General features: G+C 37.3%; 1 protein-coding gene across 8 annotated transcripts; it reads right to left on the reverse strand.

Moving 5' to 3' along the window:
• Nucleotides 1–241: 241 nt before the first annotated feature.
• On the reverse strand, nt 242–27,842 carry LOC306879160 (bromodomain testis-specific protein-like). Of its 8 annotated transcripts, none has more exons than XM_079431941.1 (21): nt 27,701–27,842; nt 25,029–25,325; nt 24,769–24,906; nt 24,534–24,675; nt 24,298–24,419; nt 17,673–18,038; nt 17,457–17,585; nt 17,151–17,363; nt 16,509–16,684; nt 9,275–9,549; nt 8,710–8,805; nt 8,510–8,635; nt 7,108–7,169; nt 6,794–6,953; nt 6,250–6,582; nt 5,877–5,965; nt 3,613–3,724; nt 3,446–3,513; nt 3,164–3,357; nt 2,693–2,891; nt 242–1,473 (listed from the first exon to the last, which is right to left on the reverse strand). In XM_079431941.1, exons 2-21 carry the CDS (start codon nt 25,224–25,226, stop codon nt 1,405–1,407), a joined length of 3,267 nt encoding a protein of 1,088 aa, XP_079288067.1. In that variant the 5' UTR covers nt 25,227–25,325; nt 27,701–27,842; the 3' UTR covers nt 242–1,404. The 8 variants fall into 8 exon arrangements, with proteins under 8 accessions (XP_079288067.1, XP_079288068.1, XP_079288066.1 ...); XM_079431942.1 differs by having other exon boundaries at nt 8,716–8,805; nt 27,074–27,820; XM_079431940.1 differs by having other exon boundaries at nt 27,074–27,820.

Raw genomic sequence — 27,842 nt, forward strand, 5'->3', positions numbered from 1 at the left:
ATATTTTTATTTTTTTGTGGAAAGCGTGATTCTTAATATTATAAATGGTCCGAAAAACAACGATTTGACATATATATATTTTTTGTAACAAGAGTTACAGTAATGCCTTCAATGTCATTTTTGATCAATTTAATGTGCTAAAAGTATTAATTTTAACAACACCCTAAAGTTAAGCATATAAATGGTGACATCACTATGTACTGACCCATTTAGTTTAAATGAAAGGGACCACAATGCACAAACTTTACTGAAAATACTTATTTATTGATTTAACTTTTAGAATGCGATTTCTTTGAAATAATATATTATTCCTCCCCTCAATAGCATGTGACACCTCAGCATGGTGGTGTAATGAATAAAGTGCTTGTGATGAAAACTGCCACACAATATAGTCAGAAAGGATTTTGAACATATCTTCAGTGCAGTACAATCACCAGACCACACCTTGGAATCAACACGGCTCTGGAGAAGCCACTGACTTTAGGCACAGAGAACTGCCTATCATCGCCAAGAGAGAAACTTTATGGCACTGCACTTCCAAATGGATACAAATAGAAATACAGGAAGAGCAATAACTGCTCTAAATAAGTCTGATTCTTCATAGGCGGACACTTAAAAAGAAAAAAAAAAAAAGAAAAAAAAAGGCTGTCCTGTAACAAAATGCTAAATATTTATATACGCATGCTTAGGTTTCATTTCTGACACTACGGAAATATATTTTTGATATATACAAATTAAACAGGACAAGTTTAACGCAGCCAGCATATTTTGTGTTTAAATTGCTGCTTTACGTCAAATACATGAAATACCAGCTAGTAGGATAAACAGGGTCGGGGCCCTGCACAGGAATATCCCTTACAGTACTGACAACAGCTAGCGCAAGATGACCAGCTATGCAATATTCATACAGCAGAAGAGATGATGGAATGTGTCAAAGAATCTGATTGCAATAATGAGAGAAGCAAACATTCTTCAGGATTAAAAAACAAACAAAAAAAACTTAAGGAACAAAAACTGTTGTGAAATGACAGACATGTTTCTTTTTCCAAACTGCTACAGACAATTGACAGCGTTTCAGTGCAGGCATTTCTGAATCCAAGCATCAAACGTATCAAAATAACAAAAACTCAAGAATATACACTCACTATTATTGGTGCAAATATTGGTATTACAACATCATATGCTGTCAACAACGGTTTTCTTATTTTTACAAGAGCCAACTTAGTACAAATGTAAAGTGATGCAGCTGTATTGCAGTATTTTTGCCCATCAAAAGACTAAAGACCCGTTTCAGTCGCTAGGACTCATGGAGCAAGTAGGGGAAGGGAAAAGACGGCCTCCACTGTTCAACGAACAGTAGCGCAATAAACACAAGCAAACGTATTTTTTATTTGTTTGTTAATCTCAGTCCAAGTTCTTCTCAAAGGTTGCCATTATGTCACTCTGCATGGTCATATCAATGATTCCGGACATCTAAGAAAAATAACAAAAAACAAATATTAACAACATCATAAAAACATTCTTTATATTATTATTATTATTATTATTATGAATACTACTAGACTAGTAACAAAACATTTTAACAACAACAGCAGCAACAATAATAACATGAGTAATATTTATTGTGGTTATTAATAAAACCATAAAGTATAATATTTGTTATGAATGTTAATAAACTATATAACGTTATTATAATTGTATTTGTTTTATATGAATAATTTATAGTATAATATAATAATAAACCTGATTAGTAAATCATCTTTATATTGTAATACTAACAGTTATGTTGTTTGTGGTTATTAATGATAATAATAAAAAACCATAAGGTATATTATTACTGGTTGTAAACATAACTGATATTTGTTAATTATTTTTGTTGTTTTACTATTAATAATAATAACTATTATTATTAATAATAATAACAATAGTAAAATAACAAAAATAATTAAATATCAGTTATGTTTACAACAATAATAATTATTATTATTATTATTATTATCATCATCATCATCAAAAATCAACAATTACATGGTAAGAACAACAAAAGTAACAATGTTAACTGTTGATTTTAGTAAAACCACAACATATATTAATGCTAATAAACAGCATAACAGATATGTTATTAAACATTATAATAAATATTATTATCTAATTATCTAATAAATAAGTAACAATGTTTATAGTTATTATAACTCCAGAAGAACATCACTAATTTGGATTAAATGTTTTAAACACACTGGGACATTTCACTGCTGGTTATACTCTGTATACTTGTGTATGTGACGAATACAAATCTTGAATCTTGATGGTTCGATTAACGACTTTATTCAACAATTTCTTCTCTTCTGTGCCAGTTGACGCAAGTTATTTTGGTTTTCTTTGCACACAAAGTATTCTCGTTGCTTCAAAAAACTGTTAGTTGTCCTTACTACCTTTCTGGGTCTTGAATGTGGTAGTTGCGTTGCTGTCTATGCAGTGTCAGAAAGCTTTCGGATTTCAACAAAAAAAAATCTTAATTTGTGTTTGTTAGATGAACTTGAGGGTTTGTAACGAAAAGAGGGTCATAATAATGTACAATAATGAAATATAATCAAAGTAATGACAGAATTGTTATTTTTTGGGTGATCTATCCCTTTAAATATCAACATTTTAAAGTTAATTTCTAAAATACTTGGGTGTGCAAAGTACTTACAGCCTCTCTCCTGCGGCGCTCCTGCTCTCTCTTGCGGGCCATCTCTCGTTCTCTGTCTACAGAGCTCTGTGTAAGAGAGGAGGGCTCAGGAGCTTTGGGGGTATCGAAGATGGCTGCCATCAGAGGCAGCTCTGCTAACTCCACTTCTGGCTTTGAAGGTGGGCTGTCCAGCTTGGTTTTTTGAAGCTGCTGCGTCAGGCTAGAAATCATTAAAAGGCCACACTGTTAGCTAGATCAGCGAGAAGAGTCATATAATCATCACATGTGGGCCAAAGGGATATAACTGCAAATTAATAGAGTAGAAACTTCGAATGCATTTGTCAAACGCACTAGGTTTTGAAATGGAGCCATGGGAAGCTGTGGTCAGCTGGAATCACGTCTTCAGCCATGCAGAGATTGAAACTTCTCCAAAATGAAACTTACATAACAGCTTTATATACTGTTGCCTTAAAAATAAGATTATTTTTATACCCGCTTTGGTCTGTGCTGCTCTTCTCTCGACCAGCTTCCATCTGCAGTTTACGAGCTCTCTCTCGTTCCTCTTTCTCCATGGCAACTCTGCGAAACTGCTGGAAACTTTCCTTGGATGATTTGATTGGGCAAGGAGTTTGAGTAGCCATCTTCCCCAAGCTTGTCCAGGAGTCTGCATGCTTTAATACAATATCCTTTAAACACACGCAAACAGGTTCAGGTTATCGAAGAAAACACCAAAGAGTGCATTTTTCATTTGCTCCCCAAATAAAGCATTGGTACCTTTTTAGGCAGATTGGATTTGGCATCTTGAATGGGCTTGCATAGTTCACTGCCATCGTACTTCGTTCCTAGAAAACGTGAAGAACAACCCATTTCAAGAGAATTTCAAGAAACCGTTGAGGAAAAAGGAGAGGACTCTGGAAGAAAACAGCAGGAGAAATGCTGACCATGCATTTTCTGCAGCTGAACGGAGGGCTCTTCCAGTGTCTCTGGGCAGCTCTGCTCATCCGTCATGTTGGTTAATGGACTCTCATGCAGAGGTGACAACAATTTACACTGCTGCAGAGAGAAAAAGCAATTACAAAAAGTGATGTGTCACCAACAACAACCAGGCCGAACACCATCCATCTGGATCTAAACCCGGTTTCTTCACTGTAGGGCTGCCCTCGACTAAGGATTTTTCTGGTCGACCAGCAGTCGTTCATTTTAAGCATTAGTCGACTAATCGCACGTTTTTTAATAAACCATTTAAATCATAATAATGAGCCTTGAATTGCCTAGCCTAATACGCGCTCAAGCACACGCATAAAGCTTGCCACAGCGCACATACGGTTCATACGGATTACATAATCTGAGAATATTTGTTTTCCATTTGAATTGGTTCATTTGAAAGTAGACATTTCACTCTCTATAAATTTTAAATGTCTGTAAGGCAAAGACATACACGGAGTTTCCCGCTCAAGTTCACAGAGACGGCAGAAATTTAAGCACATCCTGTTTGCTTTAGGGCTGTGTATTTGCAAGAATCTGGTGATACGATACGCATCACAATACAGGGGTTGCGATACGATATATTGTGATACATTGACATACTGTAAGCAAGGCAATATATTGGGATATTTCTTATTTTAGGAATAGAATATATTTTTAGGAAAGCTGTCATTAAGATCACACCACTATATGCAAACCTTAGCAATAAATAAATAAATAAAAACTGTTTAACTAGAACACACTGGGATCTGCATTTGCAATTATTAGTCCCTGCAACATTCAACGCTATTGAACCACTTTTTGTGCAGTACTACGAGTCAAGGGGGAAAAATTAAAGTGCTTGCAGTATTCTTTAGTTAAATGTATAAAATGTATTTTATAAAAAAAGACCATATATATTTTTAGACTTGCTTTAAAAGGTTCACAGTTTAAGTTTACAATTGTAATATACTATGTCATAACATTTTGATCTGAACTAAAAATTACATCTGCATAGTATTAATGAAAAATAAAGTGCTTGCTGGATTCTTAAAATAAAACAATTGTAAAACAATAAAACAAATACAGATGTTGAACATTCTCAGAACCTTTTAACTCGAATTTCACAGGTTTTTCAGTTTGTATCTATGTTCTGCGTGGAATCGCCGAGACCGCGACGCGAACAACCCAACTGTACAAAACACCCCCAACACGAGAGAAAGGTGCAGCCGCGCAGCAACCCTGTCGCCTGCGAAGGCTTTTCACATGGGACGTGGCGGGACCGAGGTGGCACCCGCGCCGCGTTCCCGGAGCGGACGTTACCACAAAAGCCCAAATGGTGCCACACTTTAGCTTTGTACACCGAAACGAGAGCTGGAACAATTCTTTCATCCTCCATTACTGGCAGCGAACTATATTAACGCTAACATTAGTGGTGTGCTCTAATGCTAGTATTTCCTGTCACTGTTTAAGTTCAGAGTTGAAGACTGCTATCTAGCGGTCGGGATATGAACTCAAAACGAAACAACTACCATGAATCCTGTATGATTATTATAATTTTTTTTTTTTTATATCGATATTCAGTTTGAGAATTGATACAGTATCGCCAAACAAAATATTGCGATACTCACGTGTATTGATATTTTCTTGCACCCCTAGTTTGCTTTCATTATTTTACAAAAGCGTGTTTTGTTGTGAGTGCACAAATAAACGGTCTTTACAGATTTGGAAGATGTATTACTCTTATCTGTATGACCAAAAATGATGGAGTATTTTAAGAGCAAATAACCGCACCGCCATCTGTCCTGCAGTAAGCACGCTGCCGTTTACGTTTTTTTAACGACTAAGCGACTAATACAATTTTGGTCGACCAAGCCTCTTCTGGTCAAATAACGATTAGTCGACTATTAGGAGGCAGCCCTACTTCACTGAACTTCTGTCACAAACTTTATATACATTTTTAAAGGAGTTTAACACAAGAAGTTAACATTGAGTGAGTTTAGACACAATTGTCTTTTTTTCTGTTTAAAAACAGTTCCACAAAAAAAGGTGGAGAAGAACATTTGTGCATCTCAGAGCAACACTGCAGTGTTTCTTTGCTGAAAGAATGTTTTTGCAACAAACTATTCTAACAATCCATTTTAAATTAATCGAAAACTTAATCGAATAAAATTAACAAGTTCAAGTCTTTTGTATAGTTTTTTCTCCATACGAAGACAAGTTTAACAGAAATATAAGTTACCTCAAACTGAGAGCTGGAGGTAGGCTGGCATCCTGTGACAGGCATGGCTGCAGAAGGTGAGTTCAGTGGTGACAGAAGAGGAGGAACACCTGCAAGATTGAGGGGAGGAAGAGAAAGATGGAGTTCACTTTGAATTGATATCCTGTTTAACACATGAATTAAAGCGGCACTATATGTGAGAGACAGCAATGACATGCAGCTGGGAAGAGATCATCAAAAATCAATAACAAACCACCAGTTATGATGAACATACAATGTTAAACCACAATGGAAAAGAAAAGTTGCAGATGCACAATGTTAACAGAGCGAGGGGAGCGAGCGAGGGACGGAGATCGGCGGGTGGTTGGAGGAGTCACATCAAGAGACCTCTTACCTTCCTGCTCCGATTTAAGCGGAGGCTTCTCTGCAGCAGCAGGCGATGGAGGGCCAACCTGAGAGGCCTGCGGGTCAAGTGAGGGACTATGGGGGAACGACGGGTCTGAAAGGAGTGAGGTTGGTGTGTGTGGGGGGATCGACACATGGGAAGATTTGAGTGGGGTGGTTGTGTTGTCTTTACAGGGGGAGGTGGAAGAAGTGTTACATAAAGGGTTGATGGCCTGGTCTGGAGGTAGGCTGAGCGGTAAAGGGGCAGTCCAGGTTTTACGAAGTAGTGGGGCAGCTTTGCCACTAGGTCTGGTAGGCTGAGGAGGCAGCCGGCTGTGTAACGCTGTTACAGGAGGAGGGTAGAGGGATGGACAGAAAAGGGTTTAGGTGATAAATCAAAAGCTGCAATCTGTTCTCCAAATGCAGATTTTGATGTGTAATAAAGAAATCTTTATCATTTTTGGAGGTCACTTCATTTGTTTTGTACATCATGATGTGGCCACAGAAAACACATCAACGTGAACAGAAGTATGAACAATGGCACCAAGCCTAACCTGGGATTGCCATGATGTCGTCCTCGGCAGGATGCTTTGCTCGTTGTGATGCAAACAGGTCTTTAGAGTCTGCCTCTGAGACTAGTGACAATGGACGAGACTGGCACGTCACGACTGAGGCAGAAGAGTCCTTTACCTCAGCAACGGCCTGCCGCGATGCCTGTTTGGGGAGGGTGACAAGGGGGCAATATTTCACTCAGGAAAAATCTGGCACTACATGAAGTGAAATGCTCCATGTGCCAAACATTAAAGGAGTGGGAGTAGGCCATTTAATATTGGTTGTCTCTTATTGGCTTGTGTGTTTTTTTTTTTACCTTGTTTTTAATTTTGTGGGCATGGCCAGGGGCTTTGCTTTGCTTCCTCTTAGCTTTCTGTTCTGTAAGACACGCACAATGCACACTGAGGTCATTTCACTTCAGCCATGACTGCGGAAAAGGCCAACCCCATCCCGTGGGCATTCCTGCTGATTTACTCAGTTTATCTGAACTCCAGTAATACAATATGAACTGTGTATGCAATTTAAGTACTATAAAAAAAAAAAATCAAGTTTCATTACAAGTGGTCAATTTTTTTCCCCTAAATAGTGTGCACAAATTGTGAAAGTGTTTTGTGACGAGAGTAAACAATTTGAAAATAAAAAAAATTAAAAAAAACAATGTGAAATGACAAATCAAAGGGAAAGAAAAACACAACACTTATCTTAACATATAACAGTTGTCTATGAAAATGTGTTTTATTTAAATCTCTGGGTTTTAAACACCAAGCTCAAAGGATAAGCTTCATACCCGTTTAGGTCAATAAAATTCACACAACTACAAAATATGCAACAGACTTTAAGCAGGACAAGTGGTTGCCTCTTATGACAGCTTCTTTTGGTCCTAGCTTCCATGTTACAACTATAGTTTACAATCTAAGTATCTCACATACAACATATCGATGTATGCTTATACAATCTACTTTAGATTATCATTACATATACATCTCTGCATAACCTCACACAAGTACAAAAGGTGGAAATACAATGTAATGCAACAGGGGAACCACATAGTAATGATTCAAAGCAGCAGTTTAAAACAGACCAGCTGTAACTCTTAACAGGGACAATAGCATATGACACAAACTGTTGTGCTCTCAGGTATGTTTGGTGAAGGTCCAAAGGAAAACGGCGTTTTTTCTAAGCCCTTACCACTATTTTGAACTTGAAAGTGCTGATGGTGTATAAAACAAAGAAAACCCCACACCAAGAGCCAACTGGTCTTAAACTACAGCAACAACATAAGTGATTGTGATGAAACAAGAACAAAATATCAAACATTGGAAAACAACAAATAAATAATAGCACCCAACAAAAACTACAGAAAGAGTCTGAGAGAGAAAATGAGATGACTTGGTCTTTTACTAATTTAGAGCCAAAAGTGCACAATTACAAAAGTGAAAAAGTGTAAAAGACAAGAAGTGAACACGAATAAAACATTTTTACACCATTTTTTTAATTGGGAAAAAAAGTTGAACAGTGTAATGTTTCAAATATTTGTTGTCCAGAAGGTGTTAAGATGAAATAAGCAAAATTTTGTAATGCTGGGGACATGTCCGAGTAAGCTTTACAATTTTCTATTTGTTTTCTGCATCAGTGGCCAGATTGATAGCAGGGGGAACAGACTGGCCTGAGACAGTGAGTGAATAAAAGGGTTGGTGGGTAGGTGTGAAGCAGCTAACCTGAATCAGAGTCACAGCTATCAGAGGAGCTAGAGTCACTACTACTGCTGTCAGAGCTGGACGAGCTACTGCTGTCACTCAGACGAGACGGACGGCTCATGTCTTTAAACTCCCCTTCCGCTTCAACTGCACACAGAAGGGGAAACATACTGCATTTATATGACTACATATAAAAAAAAGAGGAATGAACAAATAAATACCTATACTTTTGGCCTTTTTATTATTTGATTCTCCATTTGTGTGTTGCAGCTCTTTGTCCATTTCCTTGATTTTAGACTTCTTCTGGGGCTTCTTTTCTAATAATGTAAAAAGGTCACAATAAATATAAGATAAAAATTATTTTACACGCCGATTTTTTTTTAAAAAGAGTTGTAGAGCATGTATCTTTTGTTTAGAAAATGGCAATTTTAAGCACTAATCGTGTTGAAGCTCTAAATAATAAATAATATGAATAAGAATATTCAACTAGTCTTTTAGGTAAAGCATACCCTTAAAAAAAAAAATTAAAAAAAAAATAACACTTTATGAACACCTTCACACCGAAGCAAAAATAATGTACTGCTATACTGCAGGTATTCTATTTTTTCCAGATAATGATGAAAAGTGTCCCCTGACTTGGTGTATGTAGTTGTAATATGAAAAACATATTTCAGATTTGCATGCCATTGTTGTATTGCACGTGGTGTGAAAAGCTTTTAGTACCATCTTTCATATATACTGTATCTCAACACGAAAAGCTCTTAATATTGACAAAACAGTACTTACTGTCAGTTTCTTTTGGCTTCTTTTGGAGGCAAGCGACAACATAACACTCGAGAGCTCGAAGAGTTGAAGGTTTGAGAGTCTCAAAGTCGATCTCGATCTCCTCAGGGTCGGTGTCCCTAAGCAAGGGTTCTCGCGCCTTGATGATGCTCACTACTTTGCCAAGCTTGTCTCCAGGAAGCTTGTTAATGTCCAGACTCAGTTGCCGTTTCTCCTCATAAGACATGGGTAATGTATTCATCTCTTCCTCGGAGTCATATGCTCTGCTCTCCTTCCGCCTGAGAACAAAGTTGACAATTTTGATTTCATTGAGAATTTGTCTTGCCATAAAAACTCTATACATTATCCACTAGGGCTGTCAAAATGGCTGAAAAACTAAATTCGAATTTTGTACTTAAAATATTATCAATATTCAAATTATATTCTAATTTAAAAGGCATAATTTCAGTTAGGGGGGAAAAAGCTTTTGGCTTCACTCCTGAGGCCACAAGTGGGCGCATCGAGCAAAATATTACCAGGGCTCGCAAAATCGCTAGCCCGACGTCCCGGGGCTATTGTGTTTTCCAGTGGGGCTACCAAAATGTATCACTGCCCTGCCCGACGGGCTATCTTAAATACAGGGCTCCCACACAATGTTCCCTCTAAGCTGAGCGCGTGCGTGACCGCGCTCTTCTTCCACCGCGGCCGCGCAGAAGAAATAATGTGCCTCGCGCACACAAAAATGAGTTGGGAAGCCATTTGATTGAATGCCGCAAGTAAAAAGGGAAAGAATAGCAATGCTCGGGCAAACCGTTATAGAGCTGATGTCACGACAGATTTAGAGCCGGTGAATGCGGTTTACAGGTTTCATAGAAAGAGAACGATATGCACCAAATGAGTCGGTGTAGAAACTCAATACTTCAATGGTTGCAGTGCGCTCAACACGAGAGACAACACAAACGCAATGACATGTGAAATAAAACGTCCTCATGTAGTAAAGAAGAGTGGCTTGACTAAGTGCTGGAAATAGCGGAGGATGAACGGGCAAAGAACGGTAACAAAACTCTGAGACATGTACAGTCCCACACAAGAGTATTGTACAAACTGTACTTCATAACGATGTTTAGACAGCTATAGAAGAATTCATATGTTGACGAATATTTTTTATATTTAAATTACAGATCTCAGCTTAAGTTTTGCTTCAGTTTCTATTCTATTCCATTCTATCAGTTTAAATAGTTTGTTTTGATAATATATTATGTTAGGGCTATATTATAAACCTGATAAGTAATTGCCCTTGTTTTTGAGTCTCTGGCTCATCAATTCATTTCAAAAATACAGAAAAAAACAGTGATAGTGAAATATTATTGCAATTTCTAAAATTGGTTTCCCATTTTAATACCTATACTTTAAAATAGCATTTATTCCTGTGATCAAAGCTGAATTTTCAGCATCATAACTCCAGTCTTCAGTGTCCCGAGATCCTTCAGAAATCATTCCAATACGCTGATTTATTATCAGTGTTGAAACTGTTGTGCTGCTTAATATTTTTTTGGAACCTGTTACTTTTTTCTTTGAATTTTTGATTTAATAAAAAGTTTAAAAGAACAGCATTTATTCAAAATAGAAATATTTTCTAAAAATAGAAGTCTTTACTATCAATTTTATCCATTTAACACATCCTTTGCTGAATAAAGTTTATTTAACTTTCTTTAAAAAAAAAAAAAAAAAAAAAAAAAATTCTGACCCCAAACTTTTGAATAAATCAAAATCTTTTGATTTACAAAATCTCTATTTTGACTAAACACTGTTCTTTTTAACTTTTTTTTTTATAAATATCAGAGGTCCCAAAAAATACAGTATAAAAAAATAAATAAAAAAGCAGTACAACTGTTTCCAACATTGATTAAAAAATCAGCGTATTAGAATGATTTCTAAAGGATCATGTGACTCTGAAAATACTGCTTTGCTTCACAGGAATTAATTACATTTTAAAGTATATTAAAATAGAAAACACATTTTAAATTGCAATAATATTTCACGATATAATTTTGTGAAATAATATTCAGTATTTTTTATCAAATAGATACAGCCTTGATGAGCAAAAGAAACTTCTTTAAAAAACTTTATTGATACAAACTTTTGAACTGCAGTGTATTGTACAGTAAAAATGTGTTTTCAGGTAACCTAAAATGTACATCATTTAGTTACATCAAGGGTCAAATCAAATATAAATAGCACATTAAAGTTAAGTTACACACTTTATTTGTGTGAATGCTGTACAGGTCTGGTATAAAGAATGCTTTTGCTCAGGTGCCCGAAATGTCCGCCCAATAGAGAAAGGTTTTGCTCCCACGGGTCCTTAAATTTGATACAAATATATTGAAGAGTTTAAGGCCTTATACCATTTAACGTATTTAAAACTGTCTAAGAAATATTTTTTCAAATTGCCTTAAATAGATATTTAAGAATTCTGAAGATACCTTGTAAATAGTAAAATAAAACTCTTTCCTTGATATTCGTTGATATTTGTGTATTGAAAATGTTTTTGATTGACATTTATGGTCTTTATTTTATTTGGGCTAGTTAAATTAATTTTCGGGCTACCACAATCTGAAGAGTACTTGCCCGAAGGGCTACCAGGGATTTAGAAATTTTGCGAGCCCTGATTACTAATGCACGTTTCTTCAAAGCAATAAAATAAAATGACTGACTATCTTTAAAAAAAATAAAAAAAATTTAAAATAATGTTTATAAACCATATATAATTAAGTTGCTTAAATAATTAGAAACAAAACTGCATCATGTATACATGTATGTATAGTTTAATACAAAGGACCGAAGACCAGTCACAAAGAGCACTTTTTCTATTTAAAAACATGAGATGCAGTGGGATGAGGAAAAAACTTCCATAAATTCGAGACATTTTTTTTTTTTTTTAAAGTTGAACTTACATTAATTTTACATGGCTTTCTAAACAAGCAGCTCTCGTGCAAGACGCAAGTGCAACGGTGATAGATGTCCCTGTAGAAAATGCGATAAATATGTGTTCTGTGTGAATGGCTTGGTTTCAGTTTCGCCATAAACAGCATCATCTCCGCACTGATGTTCTCTTTTTCTGCAATATTTTGAATAAACAACATAGCAGCGCCGCATCGAGTGGGTTCAACAGGATAGGCTAAAAAAAAAAAACATTAAAATGCAATGACACCTACATAATCATTGCATCTTGTGCACCACTGATAAGGCTGCCTGACGCACACCTAAAATTGTGGATTTTTATTTTAAATTCGACAGATATTCAGAATTCAATTTTTATGACAGCCCTATTATTCACCTTATTTTTCAATGCGAAAGCAAGTCGTTTTATGTGAATGTGCGAGACTTACAGTTAGGGCTGGATGATTATGACAAAAATCATAATTGTCGATTATTCCCTTGAGATTATAATTGCGATTATTAATAACGATTTTGAACAGATTTATGCCATTGTTTGAAGCTGCATGCCATATTTTTATATAAAATATATATTTAAAAAAAGGCTGAAACCACTCTTCCTGAACTTTTATTGGTTTTCTATAGCATTGAGCCTCAAATGTCAATTGTACATTGGTTTGGTTTCTTCTTTAAACAAAAAAAAGGTAAAATTATGCATGGTATAATAATGTTATACTAAAATTAAAAGAAAAAAAATAGAAAGCTATATATTTAGTTTACAATTAAACAGACGAAATTTCAAAGTTACAGTAACATTTTACAATACAATTTATATTATCAGGGTTCCAGACTAACATTGGAGAGCAGTGGCAACAGCTCCTGATTTGGTAGCACTGAACATGTAATATTACAAGTTTTGTCTCTTAGAAATGCACATTAACAGGAGCTTGATTTCAGAGTAGCAGGAGCTTGAGTTGGGATGCAGATGTACATGTGACAGTTAGTGATCGACCGATATTGATTTTTTATAACCGATACCGATACCAATTATTGGCATGTCTATGTGCCCGATAACCGATATGCAGAACCGATATTTATTTACTTTTATAAAGTAAATAAATTACTGCGTGAAGTAAGTCCATACTTCACTTTGGTTTTTCCTCCTTTCAGTCATCTTAACAAAAAATGTTTTGAGAATTAGCAGTCTTTCATGCAGGGCTCTAGACTCATTCTTCCCACTGATCTCACTTTTGCGCACGAGCACATAATTTGGTTGCAATTTGTTTTTGCTACAACATTTGATTAATCAATGCATGCTGATGAACTTTTAGCATAGTTTATAGTTATATGGTAACGAAACATTCAACTCGTTCTTTTTCATCTGTATTATTTGTGATTTAAATTTTGTGAACAGGAATTCCTTTTTTCGTGCGCTTTTTACTTTCAAATTTGCGATCTTGGTGTCACATTTTACAAGAAAAGATCATTGTCTGTTTTGCTTATATCTATACACCTTTAACTTTTTAAGACTAAAACAAAAGATGGATTCATTGTTATTCTTAATTAAAAAGCGCAACAACAATAAAACAGTAAGTTGACAATGACAAACTCTTACATAACATTTATTAACAAAAACGAATAAGACTAGGCATGGCATAGGACACACCACATGCTGTACTATATACCTAGTATATTACAGAATGTTTAGCAAACTCTGAGGAAGCAAATAAATATTAATATATATATATATATATTTTTTTAAGGAAAGCAGTATAACCTGAGGTAAACAGCAAAGATAACAAGCTTCTCAAAACGAAAACAAAAAGAAAAGTAAAACTAAACTGGCTGTAGCTGACAGGACTTGCATGTTTTTTCTACAAGAATACCACCACGTTCACCTTCTCTGGTTTAAGAAGCGGTCTTTTACTTTAGTTTGAAAACAAATCCATCCGTTGCGCTCCATCCGCGACGCGCACCTTCACGCTCGTGCTGACGCGGCGAGTATAAACCAGGCTCTACCCACTAAGCGCTAGTGCTGAAAGCACCTCTCTTCACGTGATCAGTGAAATCTGACTCCTGCTATAATGTGCTGCGGCTGGCAGCGCGCGCTGTATGAAGCAGACGCTTTGGAGTAGCGCAGACCTGGCACTCGTACAAATGCGACCACGTCAAATTTTAACTCGCAAACAATTACCATTTTGGTCGCAGTCTAGAGCCCTATCATGTTAAATGTAATCTTCGTATTACAACAATGAAAAACATTTTATTTATAAAAAGCTTTAGCAGCAACACTAATATTAGCAGTAAGCAAAATGAACATAGAAAGTCTAATGTTTTCAAATGGAGAAAATAAAGGAAAGGAGTCATATCAACTTCATTTTTAACTTCATTTTTAAAAGCAGTTTTTTAAGCTGTTTAATAGGATAAAGAGTGAAGAATAATTCACTGGATAATGTTAATTCACGGAATAATATTCTCTGGAATATTGGAATATAACAAGCATTGTATTTTATTGCATTTCTCAACTGGCATGCTCTAAATTATGCTGCTGATAGCGCAGTTTATCTATGCATTTACACAGAACTATAGGCTACTCAAACTGCGATCGATCGCGGAGATAATAAATAATTAATTTCCATAGAGTTGTATTAATTTAGATGTTTATAAACGAAATAATGGTTATATAGTAAGTGTTAATACAATTTAGGGTGCTTCAAAAAAGTTAATCTTGTTAAAAGATACATGCGGTGTCCGAGCTGGAGCATTTCTTGAGCATCAACACGCTGAGTGAACTGCAATATGAAAGCGGCTTCACGAGACTAATGATGAGCATATAGACAACAGAGAGAGAATTACATTCAATGCTTTTCTTTCCAACATGCAATCATTCATGGCTGTATTATTTAATTCATGCAAAGTTACGTCTTTATTGGGAGAGGACTTGACTGATTATCTATGTGACTCCGACTTCACGAGACTAATAGACCACAGAGAGAATTAAATTCAGCGCTTTTATTTCCACCATGTGCTAATTCATGGCTGGGTTATTTCAGGCAAAGTTATAGCCTATCTTTATAGGGACAGGGCTTGACAGAGTATCTTATTTATCATATTTCTTAGAGCCAAGTTGCATTTAAACTATATATCAGGCATTTATGTAATACATCTAATTTGTGTAATTAATATTATTTGTGCCTGTAATATTAAATAGTTTACTAACTACAGCAAATCAAGTACCTGCACGCCGTTGCTGTCTTGTCTCCCCTCAGATGCGCTGCAATTGCGATCCTGCGCGCAATTCTGAAAACGTCCACAAGATGGCGGTGTTTATCGGGGAATCCGATATTACAAAACCGATATTCGATTATGAAAAAATGCTTAAATATCGGGAAAAATATCGGTAAATCGATAAATCGGTCGATCTCTAGTGACAGTACCGTTGTGAAAACTGTAACAGCCTCATCTTTTATACATAACCAAAAGTACAGCACCTCATTACCATACTTTCTGCATCAGTGTTGATGAGAATGACAGCTCTGATTTATTTGGCTTTAAACTAGTTTACATGAAAGAGACATGATTTGTATTGGAGAGCTCTGCGCTGAACTCGAGTGCTTCTTACTGGATTTCACAGCGTTGTTTAGCGCATGATCGCGACTGGCCACTGTAATAAAGGCATACACTCTAAGCTCACGCTGCGCTGTTTTCTTTTGAGGCGCGTAGATAAAAGGTCTGTGTGTGGCGCGCAGTTCAAACGAGTACCGCTATTTTGTTCCGCTTTTGACACGTTTAGCATATCTATCACGCACAACAGAGTGACAACGACTATGACAACGACTAACGACCCGCAAACACCTCTTAAACACACAGAATAATGCAAATGAGCATTTTTAATTGTTTATTTATTTTTGTAATTGCGGCTTTGAACGATTATGTAATCGTGGCATCCATAATCATAGTCGCGATTAGAAATTCAATTAATTGTGCAGCCCTACTTGCGGTTCATTAGCCGCTGCAGGGAAATAATGGTAAGAATAACAAAGTCCAGTAAATGGTAAATGTGTTTGTACTACAAACCAGTGTGTGCATAGTTAAGATAGGGCTAGTACATTAAAATAATATGGTAAGACACACCAGTTTGCAATATCAGTCAGCAAAACGAGCTCTGTTGTACTGCTAAATATAGCTGGAAGTGGATGAGACCAGAAGCCAGACATTAAATTTAAAAATGGCTGTGACCGCTCTTACAGTAAAAATAAGGTGGATACTTAGGGTAGAAATGGGCATGATGTGCACTCACAAGCGCCACACATTTTCTTACCCTGATGACTTGCTGTTGGACCTCCTCTGTATTTTTGCCGGTTTCTTCATTTCTTCACCTTTTTGCTTACTGGACTCCCTCTCTTTCTTCCTCTTTTTCTTGGACTTTTCCCTTTTCTTTGGTTTCAAGAGAGGTGTTTGGGTCAGTAACTGCAGTTGATCTCGTACTGCTTTCAGCTGGTGAGTAAAGACAGAAATTACATTATATAAGAGTACACATATTAATACTGTCAATCTATAGCTCAAAACTTAGCAAGCTATTTTTTTTTTTTTACTGCATAGTGTACAAACGGGAGTATCCAAACCCTCGCAGCAGGCTGATTTTAAATACTCATAGAAGATTCGACTTGGCAACATGTTAACATGCTTAAGCAAAAGACTACAATGACACCCAAGTAAAATCAATTTGTAATTGCTCAGACTTAAGTCCTCCCAAGTATGTTAATAAACGAGGCCCCTCTCGCTTCTTGGCAAAGAACATTCTGGAATTGTTTTCGCTGCAAGAACACATGCAATACTGCCATAGAATTTGCAGAAGGAGGAAGAGTCATCACATTGGGTGTGACTATGATGTCGTGACGGTTTTGGAACAGAGGATGTGTGTATCTGTGAAAGGACTCAAACGTCTATATGCAAGTCCTACCTGTTCCTCCAGGCTGGCAAGCCTCTGCACTCTCTCCTCTTCATCCTCTTCTGTGTCTGAGGAGTTTTCTGATGGAGACGATGATTCGTTGTCACTGCTCTCAGAACTGGATGGACTGTGTGCTCTCTCCTTCTTTACTCTGTTCTGACTAGAGGATGGGGCTGAATTTCTCGGCTCGTCGGGAATCTTGGAGAAGCGAAACTCAAAAACATCCTGGGTAAAAAATTTAAATATTCCGCATTTACCCATAGGAAAATAAGAAAAACAATGGATTTTGAAAGATGATCAAACCACCTAAAGACACACCTGAAGTTTTCTTGCCATGGCCACTACCTCATGGCTGGGTGGATTGTATTTGTAGCAGTTTGAGAACATGAGTCGCACATCTGCAGCAAATTGCAATGCATCGGTGTACTCACGAGCTTCCATCTTTTTCTATTAGAAAAAAAATAAGCCCATTACATATAAAACAATAACAGTGAGCAAAGCTTATCCAGTAAAATTAACAACCATGGTACTCACTTTGATGGAACTCATATCCATAGGTTGGTGAATGATTTCATGATAATCAAGAAGGCCCAGTGCCTTAGCATCCACAGGCTTATAAAAGGGCCAGGCGTAAGAAGAATGCTTTTTGGCAAACATCTCTTTCAGGATGGCATTGCAGTATTTGAGTCTCTCTGAGAGTTTGGTCCTTCTTCCCACCTGATGCTGTGGTGGTGATTCAGGAAGGTCTTTACAGGGAGGTTTGATGGGTCGGCCGCTGCCTCGCCTGGAGAATAATTTAAGGACTTTTGGTTCTTTTACACATGGGGATGACTCACAGCTGGTGATGGAAGAGGCAGAAGGGGTCGTAGTGTCTGCTTTTCTTTTCACACCATTTTTCAACTGAAAGAAAATGTAGATTACAGTTAAACAAAAAATTATATGCAAACCATGTTTTATCCCATACTATTCCACCTTCAGAAAATACTATCTCCATAATTCAGTATGAGACAACCAAACAGCCCTTATCTTTGTCAAAAAGGCAAAACTATATTTATTAATCCTTGGCAAACACTAGGTCTCATTTACTAATAATTACACAGATTACTCACATTTATACAAACAGGAGAATTTTTTTTTTGCCTAAACCCCAACACATGGATATGCACATACATTTATTCCTAACCATGTTGTAATGTTAATGAATTTGGAGTATTCCAAATGAGCAACCGCATACCCAAAGTTAGTAACATGCCTAAATCTCTGTGTAAGGGCTCTTAAAAAATAATTTTTTCTACAATTAAATTTTTAATGTGGTTATAATAATAATTTTCATAATCTAATTGATTTATTTAAATTTGACAGTAAATGGAATATCTCAAGACGCACATTATACAGTACAAAAGTAATACAAGAGTAATAAATTTCAGTCACATGTTAAACTGCCGTGGAAATTCATGATTTGAATCTATAATTAATGGCTTAAATTCAGGGTCATAGGCACACCATTGAATTTTTTGTAATTTACGATCCAATTTATATTCCTCTTTTATTGTATTCCAGATTTTTTATTGGGCTTTAATCCATGGGTTTTGCACCTTTTCTATAAATCTTCCCAAACTTTTATGTACTAATAATGCTTGAATTGTGGGGTCAGCCATAGCTTGGTACGTTGGGTTTCATATGTAGGCTGCATATAATTAATCCCTAATATGGGGTAATGCCATACCTCCTTCCTCCATTGGGAGCTGTAATGTTTTGAATTTAATCCTGGGTTTTTTCCTTTGCCAAATAAATCTGGAAATTATCTCATTTAATTCAGACCAATTTTTAGGGGAATTTCTACAGGTAGTGCTTGAAATAAATAGAGATATCGTGGAAGAATGTTCATCTTTATCGAGTCAATTCTATGACTAAGGCCAAGGAAAGAGACGGCATTCCACCCGTGTATATCATCTTTAATTTTTTATTAAAAGTGGGTCAAAATTAGCCTCTGCTAGTGTCGAAGTTTCTTTCGTTAAGTATATTCCTAAATATTTCAGCGAATTCAGATTCAAATTAAGGTTGAATTTATCTTTAATATATTTTGGCGGTGTATAATTAAGTCAACATTTGTGTTTTTTGTATGTTTATGCCAATGTGTGATCTTCTCCATTTATACAGATGCCTTTGATGTTTCCAGTCTGCCTTATCCACTGTGCGAGAGGTTCTATATAAAGCACAAAAAGCAGTGCTGAGACTGGACATCCTTGTCTTGATCCACGTTCTAATATAATGGTATCTGAAAGGTACCCATTTATTTTTATCCGGGCGGATGGTTTATTATATAGCTTACGGATGCCCCTAACAAAAATTTTGTGCATGCCAAATCTTTCAAGGGCTTTTTATAAGAAAGGCCAACTAATGGAATCAAAAGCCTTTTCCGCATCTAAACTAATTAAGAGCTTCAAGTTTGTCCTGTTGAATTCGGTTTAATATATGTAGAGATCGTTTAATATTATCATGCGTTTGTCTTTGAGAGATAAACCCAGTCTGATCGTTATGTATTAGTTGGGGGAGAATCTTTTCCAGTCTTTTGACAAGGATGCTGCTTGTACATAATTTGTTATCAACGTTCAGGATCGAATTTGTTCTATATGAACTACATTCTAATTTATCTTTTCCCTCTTTTGGGATAACTGAGATCACGCCTCAGTCCATGATGGAGGCATTTTGGACTCCTTTAACGATGTATTGCAAGCCAGAAGAAGACTTGGTATTAATTCAGAACGAAAAGTCTTCAGGCCGGGAGACTTTTGTCTTGAGTCTGGAGATGGTGTTATTTAGTTCTGTCTCAGTTATCGCAGCTGATAATGTTTGATTTTGTTCCTCCGTTATAACTGGTAAATTGAGGGAGTCAAGGAATTGTCCAATCTGTTGCTCATCTTCTAAGGGTGGTTGTGTATATAGTAATTTGTAATATTTTTTAAATGTTTTTTGTATTTTCGTTTTTTGTATTGTCTGATTTTAGAATTCAAAACCCTTATTTTATGTATTGTATTACCCGTTTGTTGTTTTTCTAGCTTCCTTGCCAAAAGTTTAGTTGATTTAGAGCACAATTCATAATATTTCTGCCGTAAATATAAACTTTCTTTCAATTTCTTGTGAATACATTATATTAATTTCATTTCTAATTTTCTTTATTCTTTATTATCCTCTATATCCTCCTTCGAGTTTGAAATGGTTGGTTATTTAGAATGCTTGTATTTAACCTCCAAAGCGTTCTTCCCGGGTTATCTCTAATATGTATAGTACAAGAGAGGGGTGCATGAGCAGACAAATCAATAGATCCAATATCACAGCTTTGAATTCTACGGCGATCTTTCTTTAAAACAAAAAAAGTCTATCCTTGAGGATACGTCATGCGGGCATGAATAAAAAGTATTGTCACGACCTGATGGATAAAAATCTCTCCAGAGATCTAGTTTACCCAGCTCTATCATTAGAACATTAATTTTTCTATGTAATGATGTAACATTTGAGTTTCTTGATTAATCTAATTTTGGATCAAGACGAATGTTCAAGTCTCCGTCACTTATGACAATTCCTTTGGCTCCTATCATAAAATCAAATATTTTCCTATAAAAAGCGAAATCACTTCCAGGGGGGCATAAATATTACATATTGTTACGATAGCATGGTCTATTTTCCCTGAAACTATTATGTATCTTCCTTCCTTCCTTATCTGAGATCTCGGAGAGGTGCTCAAATAAGATTTGTGATATTAAAATTGCTACACCCCTTCTGTGGCCTGACTTATAAGATGAATAGTACACCTTAGTGAATCCCATTCTCTTTAGTTTTTCATGTTCTTCTGGAGTGAGATGCGTCTCTTGTAGGAGCACAATCTGCATTTTCCCCGTTTCATTTTTAATAGAATTTGACTTCTCTTAGCTGGGTTCAAAATCCCATTTACATTAAATGTAATAACTTTAAGGATGCGTTTCTTCATATTCGTATTTGTCATTGTTGGCTAACAAGCTTAACCACACTCTGTTGTTGTTCAATTTATACATTGACAGTGCCTCTCCCAAATTACAAACATTAAACAAGAACCAAAGTAGAACAACTTCAAACAAAAAAATGCCACCGTAACAAATAGGAGCGGTTGTTTCCGGTGTTGAGGCTTTGTTCAAAAGAGCCTTGAGAGCCACAGGTGGGGCCCTACTATATGGCTATACTTTAGTTTTTCTTTGTATTGTGGGTGAGGAGTTTTCTTGGGTTGTGTGTAACCGCCCAACGTTCCAGACTCCTAATCTCCGCCCCGGTTTCGTCTTCTCCTCGCTACTTGCCAAGTAGATAGTTGTCCGATTTCCTCCTGGTCCGTAGTAGTGGGTGGCCTCACCACGGTAACGGAGAATCCTCGTGAAGCCATGTCTCTCGTTGCCTCTGCAGCATCCTGGTACATTTGAGTGCAGTCATCGCAAAATACGTGCATCCTTGCCGGGTACGGTGTCTGGAACTTTATTTGTTTTTCTTTTAAAGCTTTCTTGACCTTGGTGTACTCCCCTCGTCTCTTAAAGGTGCCATAGAATGCATTTGATACAGTATTTTAAATTGTTCTCTGATATCTACACAGAAGGTATGTGGCTTAGGTAAGGGCAAAAAATATCCAGAAACGATTTTACATGTCCATTTACAACCCTAGGATTTCTGCCTAGAATGAAACGGTCTGTTATTGGCTTATTTGGCAGGGTCATGAATAATAATGAGCTCTGCTCTGATTGGCTGTTTCACAGTGCTGCTCGATGTTGAGCTCTGCTCTGATTGGCTGTTTCACAGTACGGCTCATCAGCAAGAAGGACGCACAGGGAGGAAAATATATATTTAAATACTTTCTCTCGCAGTTATATCGTCAGGTAATTATACTGTATATAAAACGCGGGCATCAGGGAGCCGTTATTAATATGCGAGGCATTGAAACTGCTTTTGAACGATCCATCGATCACGTTATAGTTCACTTTCAAGAGACGCGATCACACAAACTATGTTTACATTATGGAGCAACAGTACTTACCACACATTTCACAAGATCAGATGCTTGTCAGTGGTGCTCAGGATCTGTAAGTCATTCGCCATCATCCTCATCTCTCCTTACTGAGAGTGAAATCTTATGTACTGTAACAGGCTACCGCTAGCAAGGAGCTAACCATGTCCCTTTAGTGGCTCGCGTTATTTGCTTTCTGTGCCTTTCTGAATACAGACACCAACCCATCCGTGCACTTCACACCCCCTGCACGGCCTGGAACATAACATTTATTTTGTTATTTCCGCTGTTGTCCGCGCTTGTTTATTTACAATACCTGCAGAGCTTCTGATGGTTCGGCCGGCTTAGAACAAGGACGGGTTTATGCAAATGTTGGGGGCGTAGTGATCCTGACTGTTGCGTCACAGTCGGTGTTATGTTCTGATTCGCCTGTTTTTCAGTGGTCTTTTTTAATCACGAGATTTACATATGAAGGAGAAAACTATGGTGTTTGAGGCTCACTGTATGTCATTTCCATGTACAGAACTGTTATTATTTAAATATGCCAGGGTAAAGACAGTTTTTCATTCTATGGCACCTTTAAGCACTTCAGGAGGGAAACCATGGTCAACGAAGAAGAGAGCGTCGTTGCAGAATACTTCTTTTTTCTGCAAAGCTCTTGGAACACCTCCTCCTTTGTCCGGTAACTGCCGAATTTTACCACAATAGACCGTGGCTTTGCGTGCGGATTGTTGGGTTTCGGTACTAATGCACAGTGTGCTCGTTCAATCCCGAGCTCTCGGTCTAATGTGCTTTTTAACAAGTCATCTAGTGAAGTCAACCATGTCCATTCCTTCTTTATCTTCAGGTATTCCGTAAATCCTTAAATTATCTCTGCGAGCTCAGCCTTCCTGAGTCTGGCTTCCAGATTAGCTTGGTGCTGTGTTAGCCGCTTGATTAGCGTTGATGCTGCTTGAAGCGCAACTCAATTCTTTCCTCTACCTCCCCCAGTCTGTCGTTTGTTCTCTTCAGTTCTTGTTTAATGTCAGAAAGCTGTACCTTATTATACCTTCTGAATTCTCTGAGTTTGTTGAGGATGCGTCGCAGGCTAACTTCAGAACTGTCTTCGCCATGTGGAGATTATGTTGGTGAGCTGCTTCTGCTACCTTGCCTTGTTTCTGGGTAATTTTCTACTACATTTGCCGTTGTCCTACTTCTAGTAGTAACCCCTTTCTCCATTATTGTGTAAAATATTTACAAGGTTTCACAAAAACTGATTTTTGGAGGTTATTTTAGAAAACCGTCAGGGAGCTCGAAAATTAGGCTGCCATCCTCTTGGTGGCGTAACCGGAAACCTATTTACCTTTTTCTGAATAAGACAATATTATGATTAAGGTGTTTACATGAGTTGCTTTTAGAATATTCCTTTCATGTTCCCATTGTTCCCCATGTTATAGTACATATCGATTAATGGCACACGTCATTACGGCCCCACATGATGCCTTCCGATGTTCCCTCCAGAATTTCACGTATCAACTTACAGTTCAAGTGCAGTTATTGTCACGCTGTGCGCAAACAGATGACTTCAGATACAAATTCTCCAGCAACAGTACTCCTCTACTCTTTCATTCAGCAACGTTTTGTTCATAACCCCATGACAAACTCAGAGCTACTGGATGAGGATATGAAGTAAGGACTGGTGGGAGAGAGTTGTTTTCATGGAATTTTTTATTTGCCATCAAACGTTTGACCACTACTGTTTGTATTCTGTCGCAATACGCAGCGAAAAGTCCTACACCACGGTAATACTGTGATTAAGGTGAGTACATGTCTATACTGCACTTCGATAATGCGACTAAAATAGAAATACTCCACATCTTAATTTGATTTCGGTTTACTTCGAGTATGACTTTAGCTGGATTACGGTCATTCAAAATCTGTTTACATGGTAGATTCTTTATACATTAAAGGTATGCCCATGTAAACGTACTGATTGTGAAATTCAGGAAAAAATAAATAAATAAATGTTCCTATCAAATCACTGTAATTACCAGGCGTACAATGAGTAATAACCAAGTTCACGTGGTACTAGAGACTTACGATACTGCTGAGACTCATGTCAAAAGTGCAAGTGCAGGTGGTTTAAGAGGAACTGACTTTGGCTGTGAGTTGTGCAGACAGGGGAGCAGAGGGAATTGTGTGGAGAGCATCCGGAGGGATGACGGTCACTGTTTGCTGGAAAACCACCTCAGACACAGGAGACGGTGGCCTCTTTAACACTGCAAAAAAAAGAAGCAGCAAATATTAACTTGATTTTCACTCAACACTGCCATACACAACACAGGAACCTGAAACATGTAGTAATTTGTCATTAATTTAAATGGCCTGAATACCTGCAGTTGACTTCCTTCCTCCTTTCACAGGAGCTTTAGTTGTCAGAGAAGAGATCTCAAACTCATCTTGAGGCATCTTTGCCACCTTCTCCAAAAACATCTTCTCAAGGGCTTGAGCCATCTGAACAATGTCATCTCCTGGCTGAAACCACACACACAAAAAGTTTGAAACCAAATGTTGCGCATCAAATCTTCAATTTTTTAGCAACATTACATAAAACAGCAGAGTCCTCACCCGATTGTACACGTAACAGTTTGTGAACATGGTGTTAAAGTCTTCAATACACTCCATTGCCTTCCAGTAGTAATTGTTTTCAAGACGCTTTTTAAGCGTGCTCAAGTCCATAGGGTTCTTGATGATTTTATAATAATCCTAAATTAAGTGGAAATATTGATAAATAACCTTGAGCAAGCACATTTTAAAACAAAATTAATAATGGTTCGCACCTACAAACTGTGTAATAGCTTTAAATGACAAAGCACGCCGAGACTTACTGGCAAATTGAGTCGGGCTGCATCCACAGGCTGTCTGAAAGGCCAGGAGAAATGATGTCTCCACAGGGACTTAATCACCACTTTTTCTAGATACTGCAACTGATTGGTGAGGCGCCCAGGCCTTTTGGGGTTCTTGAACTCAGGGGGAGGGGGATTCCCATTCATGGTGAAGTTCTGTAGGGGTTTCACATCAGACATAGTCTGAGCCGATCCAGGGAGTGGTGACCAGTATGGAAAGGGCTTTTGCAACTACGCCTAGGCAGCTCAGTGAGCATTACACATCCACTGTCTGTGCCACTGTAAACAGGGAGAGCAGTGTCAGCGTACTCGTGCCATTCTGCACTGCTGTTTATTTTTAGGCAAATCAGAAAAAGCAGATTAGAGCACAAACAGTCCTTTTATGACAAATTTAAATGCAAGAGTAATAGCTTTTTAGTAATACACACATGCTGTGTAAATTCCTAGTTTATGACATACTGCACTGTAGTCCTCAGGACTACTGCAGGTTTCATGCAGTATGCACCGCCCTCTACTGCCTAATAAATGAAAACTACAACGCGTTTCAGCTCCATTCCCGATAAAAGGCATCTTTATAAATTGAAAATACAGTATCTGAAATACCCCACCCAAAACAACCTTAAAAAAACAAAAACAGGTATGTGGAAGCAAACTTGCCCGCTTAAAAGTCTGAATATGCTGACCTTTCTTTTCTTCCAAAATTTTTTTTATCATTGCTGTCTAGATGAAAACTGCCAATGTGACATTTTTTCAACAGACTAATCTAAAATTAAATCTTAAAATAAAAACAAAAAGCAGAAATTTATATTACTTGGTTTCTTCCAACCATTTGTTTCAAGGTAAAACTTTAAATGTAGCCCTAATTTATATGCGTAACACTGATTTAAACTACTGTAGGTGCAAGTTACTCAGATCAATAAAAGCAATAATTACTTTCAAAACTTTGGACAGTGAAAACATGCTTAAAAAGTCAAAGAATTCCTTTCAATTGTCTCTGAAGCTCTCGAGCTTTATTTAGCTCTGCTACAGAGGTTATCCTTCATCACACTTACCCCAAACTAAAAGGTCATCGTCCTGCTCGGTAAAATTGTATTTTTCTCATACTCAAAAACATTTACAAATTATATTGATCATTATGTGTACTTTATTTAAATAAATGTAAAAGAATCACTGTACAAGAAGCCTATGAACTTACAAAATTTATTTACACAAGAAAAACAATTCGAAAAAAAGTTAAAATGTTACTGTTTTATTTTTGCAAGCTATATAAAACACTTAGTTTCACACTGGTTTGCTTATGATTGGGAAGGGAATATTTTTGTTTTTGGAGGGGATAAGGAAGTATTGTCCATCATCGATGAAGTCCCCTTCAAAGATGAAGATTCATGTTTTTTTTTTACACCTACAAGTTTAACAGGTACACAATTTGTCTATACAAACATAGCCACGTTGGGACAATTTTTTCTCGTTTGTTGTGGACAAACACGTGCCAATTTGTCAAATTACAGACTGCACATGGGAGAAAGACGTTTATCTAACGTTACTCAGAACAAAGAGAAGCTTTGTAGGTCAATAAAACAGACGAGCAATTTAATACTGAACTAGAAAACGCTCCCTATACTTATTGCGTGTATATGCAAGAAATATTTGTTTCTTTAGTTACATAATCCAGGGCCATGCGTTATATAAACCCGACGACCTCCTATGGATGACGCAACACGAACTTCCGGCACAATATTACTGCCATTTTAGTGTTGCCTCTGCTTAAATAACCAGTTTTAGGGACAAACGTTAACTTATACAAGCATAAAACACAATACAGATAATTAGAGACTGGTTTAAATGAATCCCATGAATAATCGTGCTAGCAAGCCTCGAGCCACAAAATGGCGCCGGCTAGCTTTAGCACAGCTAGCCACACATTACCCCGCCCCGTCAGATGCTGACATTGAGCTCAGTTAGCAGTCCCTCCCCTAACCATTCCGCCAGCTAAATGAAGCTAGCTCAACCTGGATCCAAAATTTTACCTTTCCGTCTCGGGAACAACAATGAAAGTTTAAACTGCCGAACTGAGACAGACGATGCAGTGCAGGATGAGCTCTGCTGGAAAACTTCACCGACCGAAGGATCTTGTTGATGCTTTGCGCCCGAAAAACCCTCTTTGAAAACGACTTAAAGATTTTTGAGCTTAGTTTTCAACGCCAACAGAACAAATTAACATCATATACATGAATACGTATGAAATAACGCGGTTTCTTTGAAAGGTTAGTCATCAATGGCGGGCGTCTCTCACGGTAACCGCCTGGTATTTATACCCTCCTGCTGAAAGCGCCCGATCCCATTGGACAAGACCCCTCACGTGCTCCCTTCTTCCCCCTCTCTGCTTCAACACCGAGAAAATATTCCCTTAAAACGTATCGCATCGAAACCTCCCTCTATTTTATAGCCTAAATAACCCCGAAACGCTGTTTTACAATTATACCTGTTTATTTTTTACGACGGCGGACGAGCTCCTATAAGAAACAGACACGTACGTCAGAGTATTTTTTTAAAAGTGCGACATAACTGGTCTCCGGACATCACATGACCATTCTAGAACATTCTGTCCATCGCTATAGCTCGAATCCCCTCTTTAGTGTCTGTTAAATGATTACATTGTGGCTCTTTTCCGTGGCTTTGGTTCTCAGCTTGGACACCGGTCATCCCTGCAGCTTGAAAAATCTCACAAAGAGAACTATGATATGATAGAGCACTGAGCAATGCTGAAAGGAGGCGAACGCAAACTTATGCGCATGC

This window comes from Barbus barbus, assembly GCF_936440315.1.
Source record: "Barbus barbus genome assembly, chromosome: 13".
Classification (NCBI taxonomy): Eukaryota; Metazoa; Chordata; class Actinopteri; order Cypriniformes; family Cyprinidae; genus Barbus; species Barbus barbus.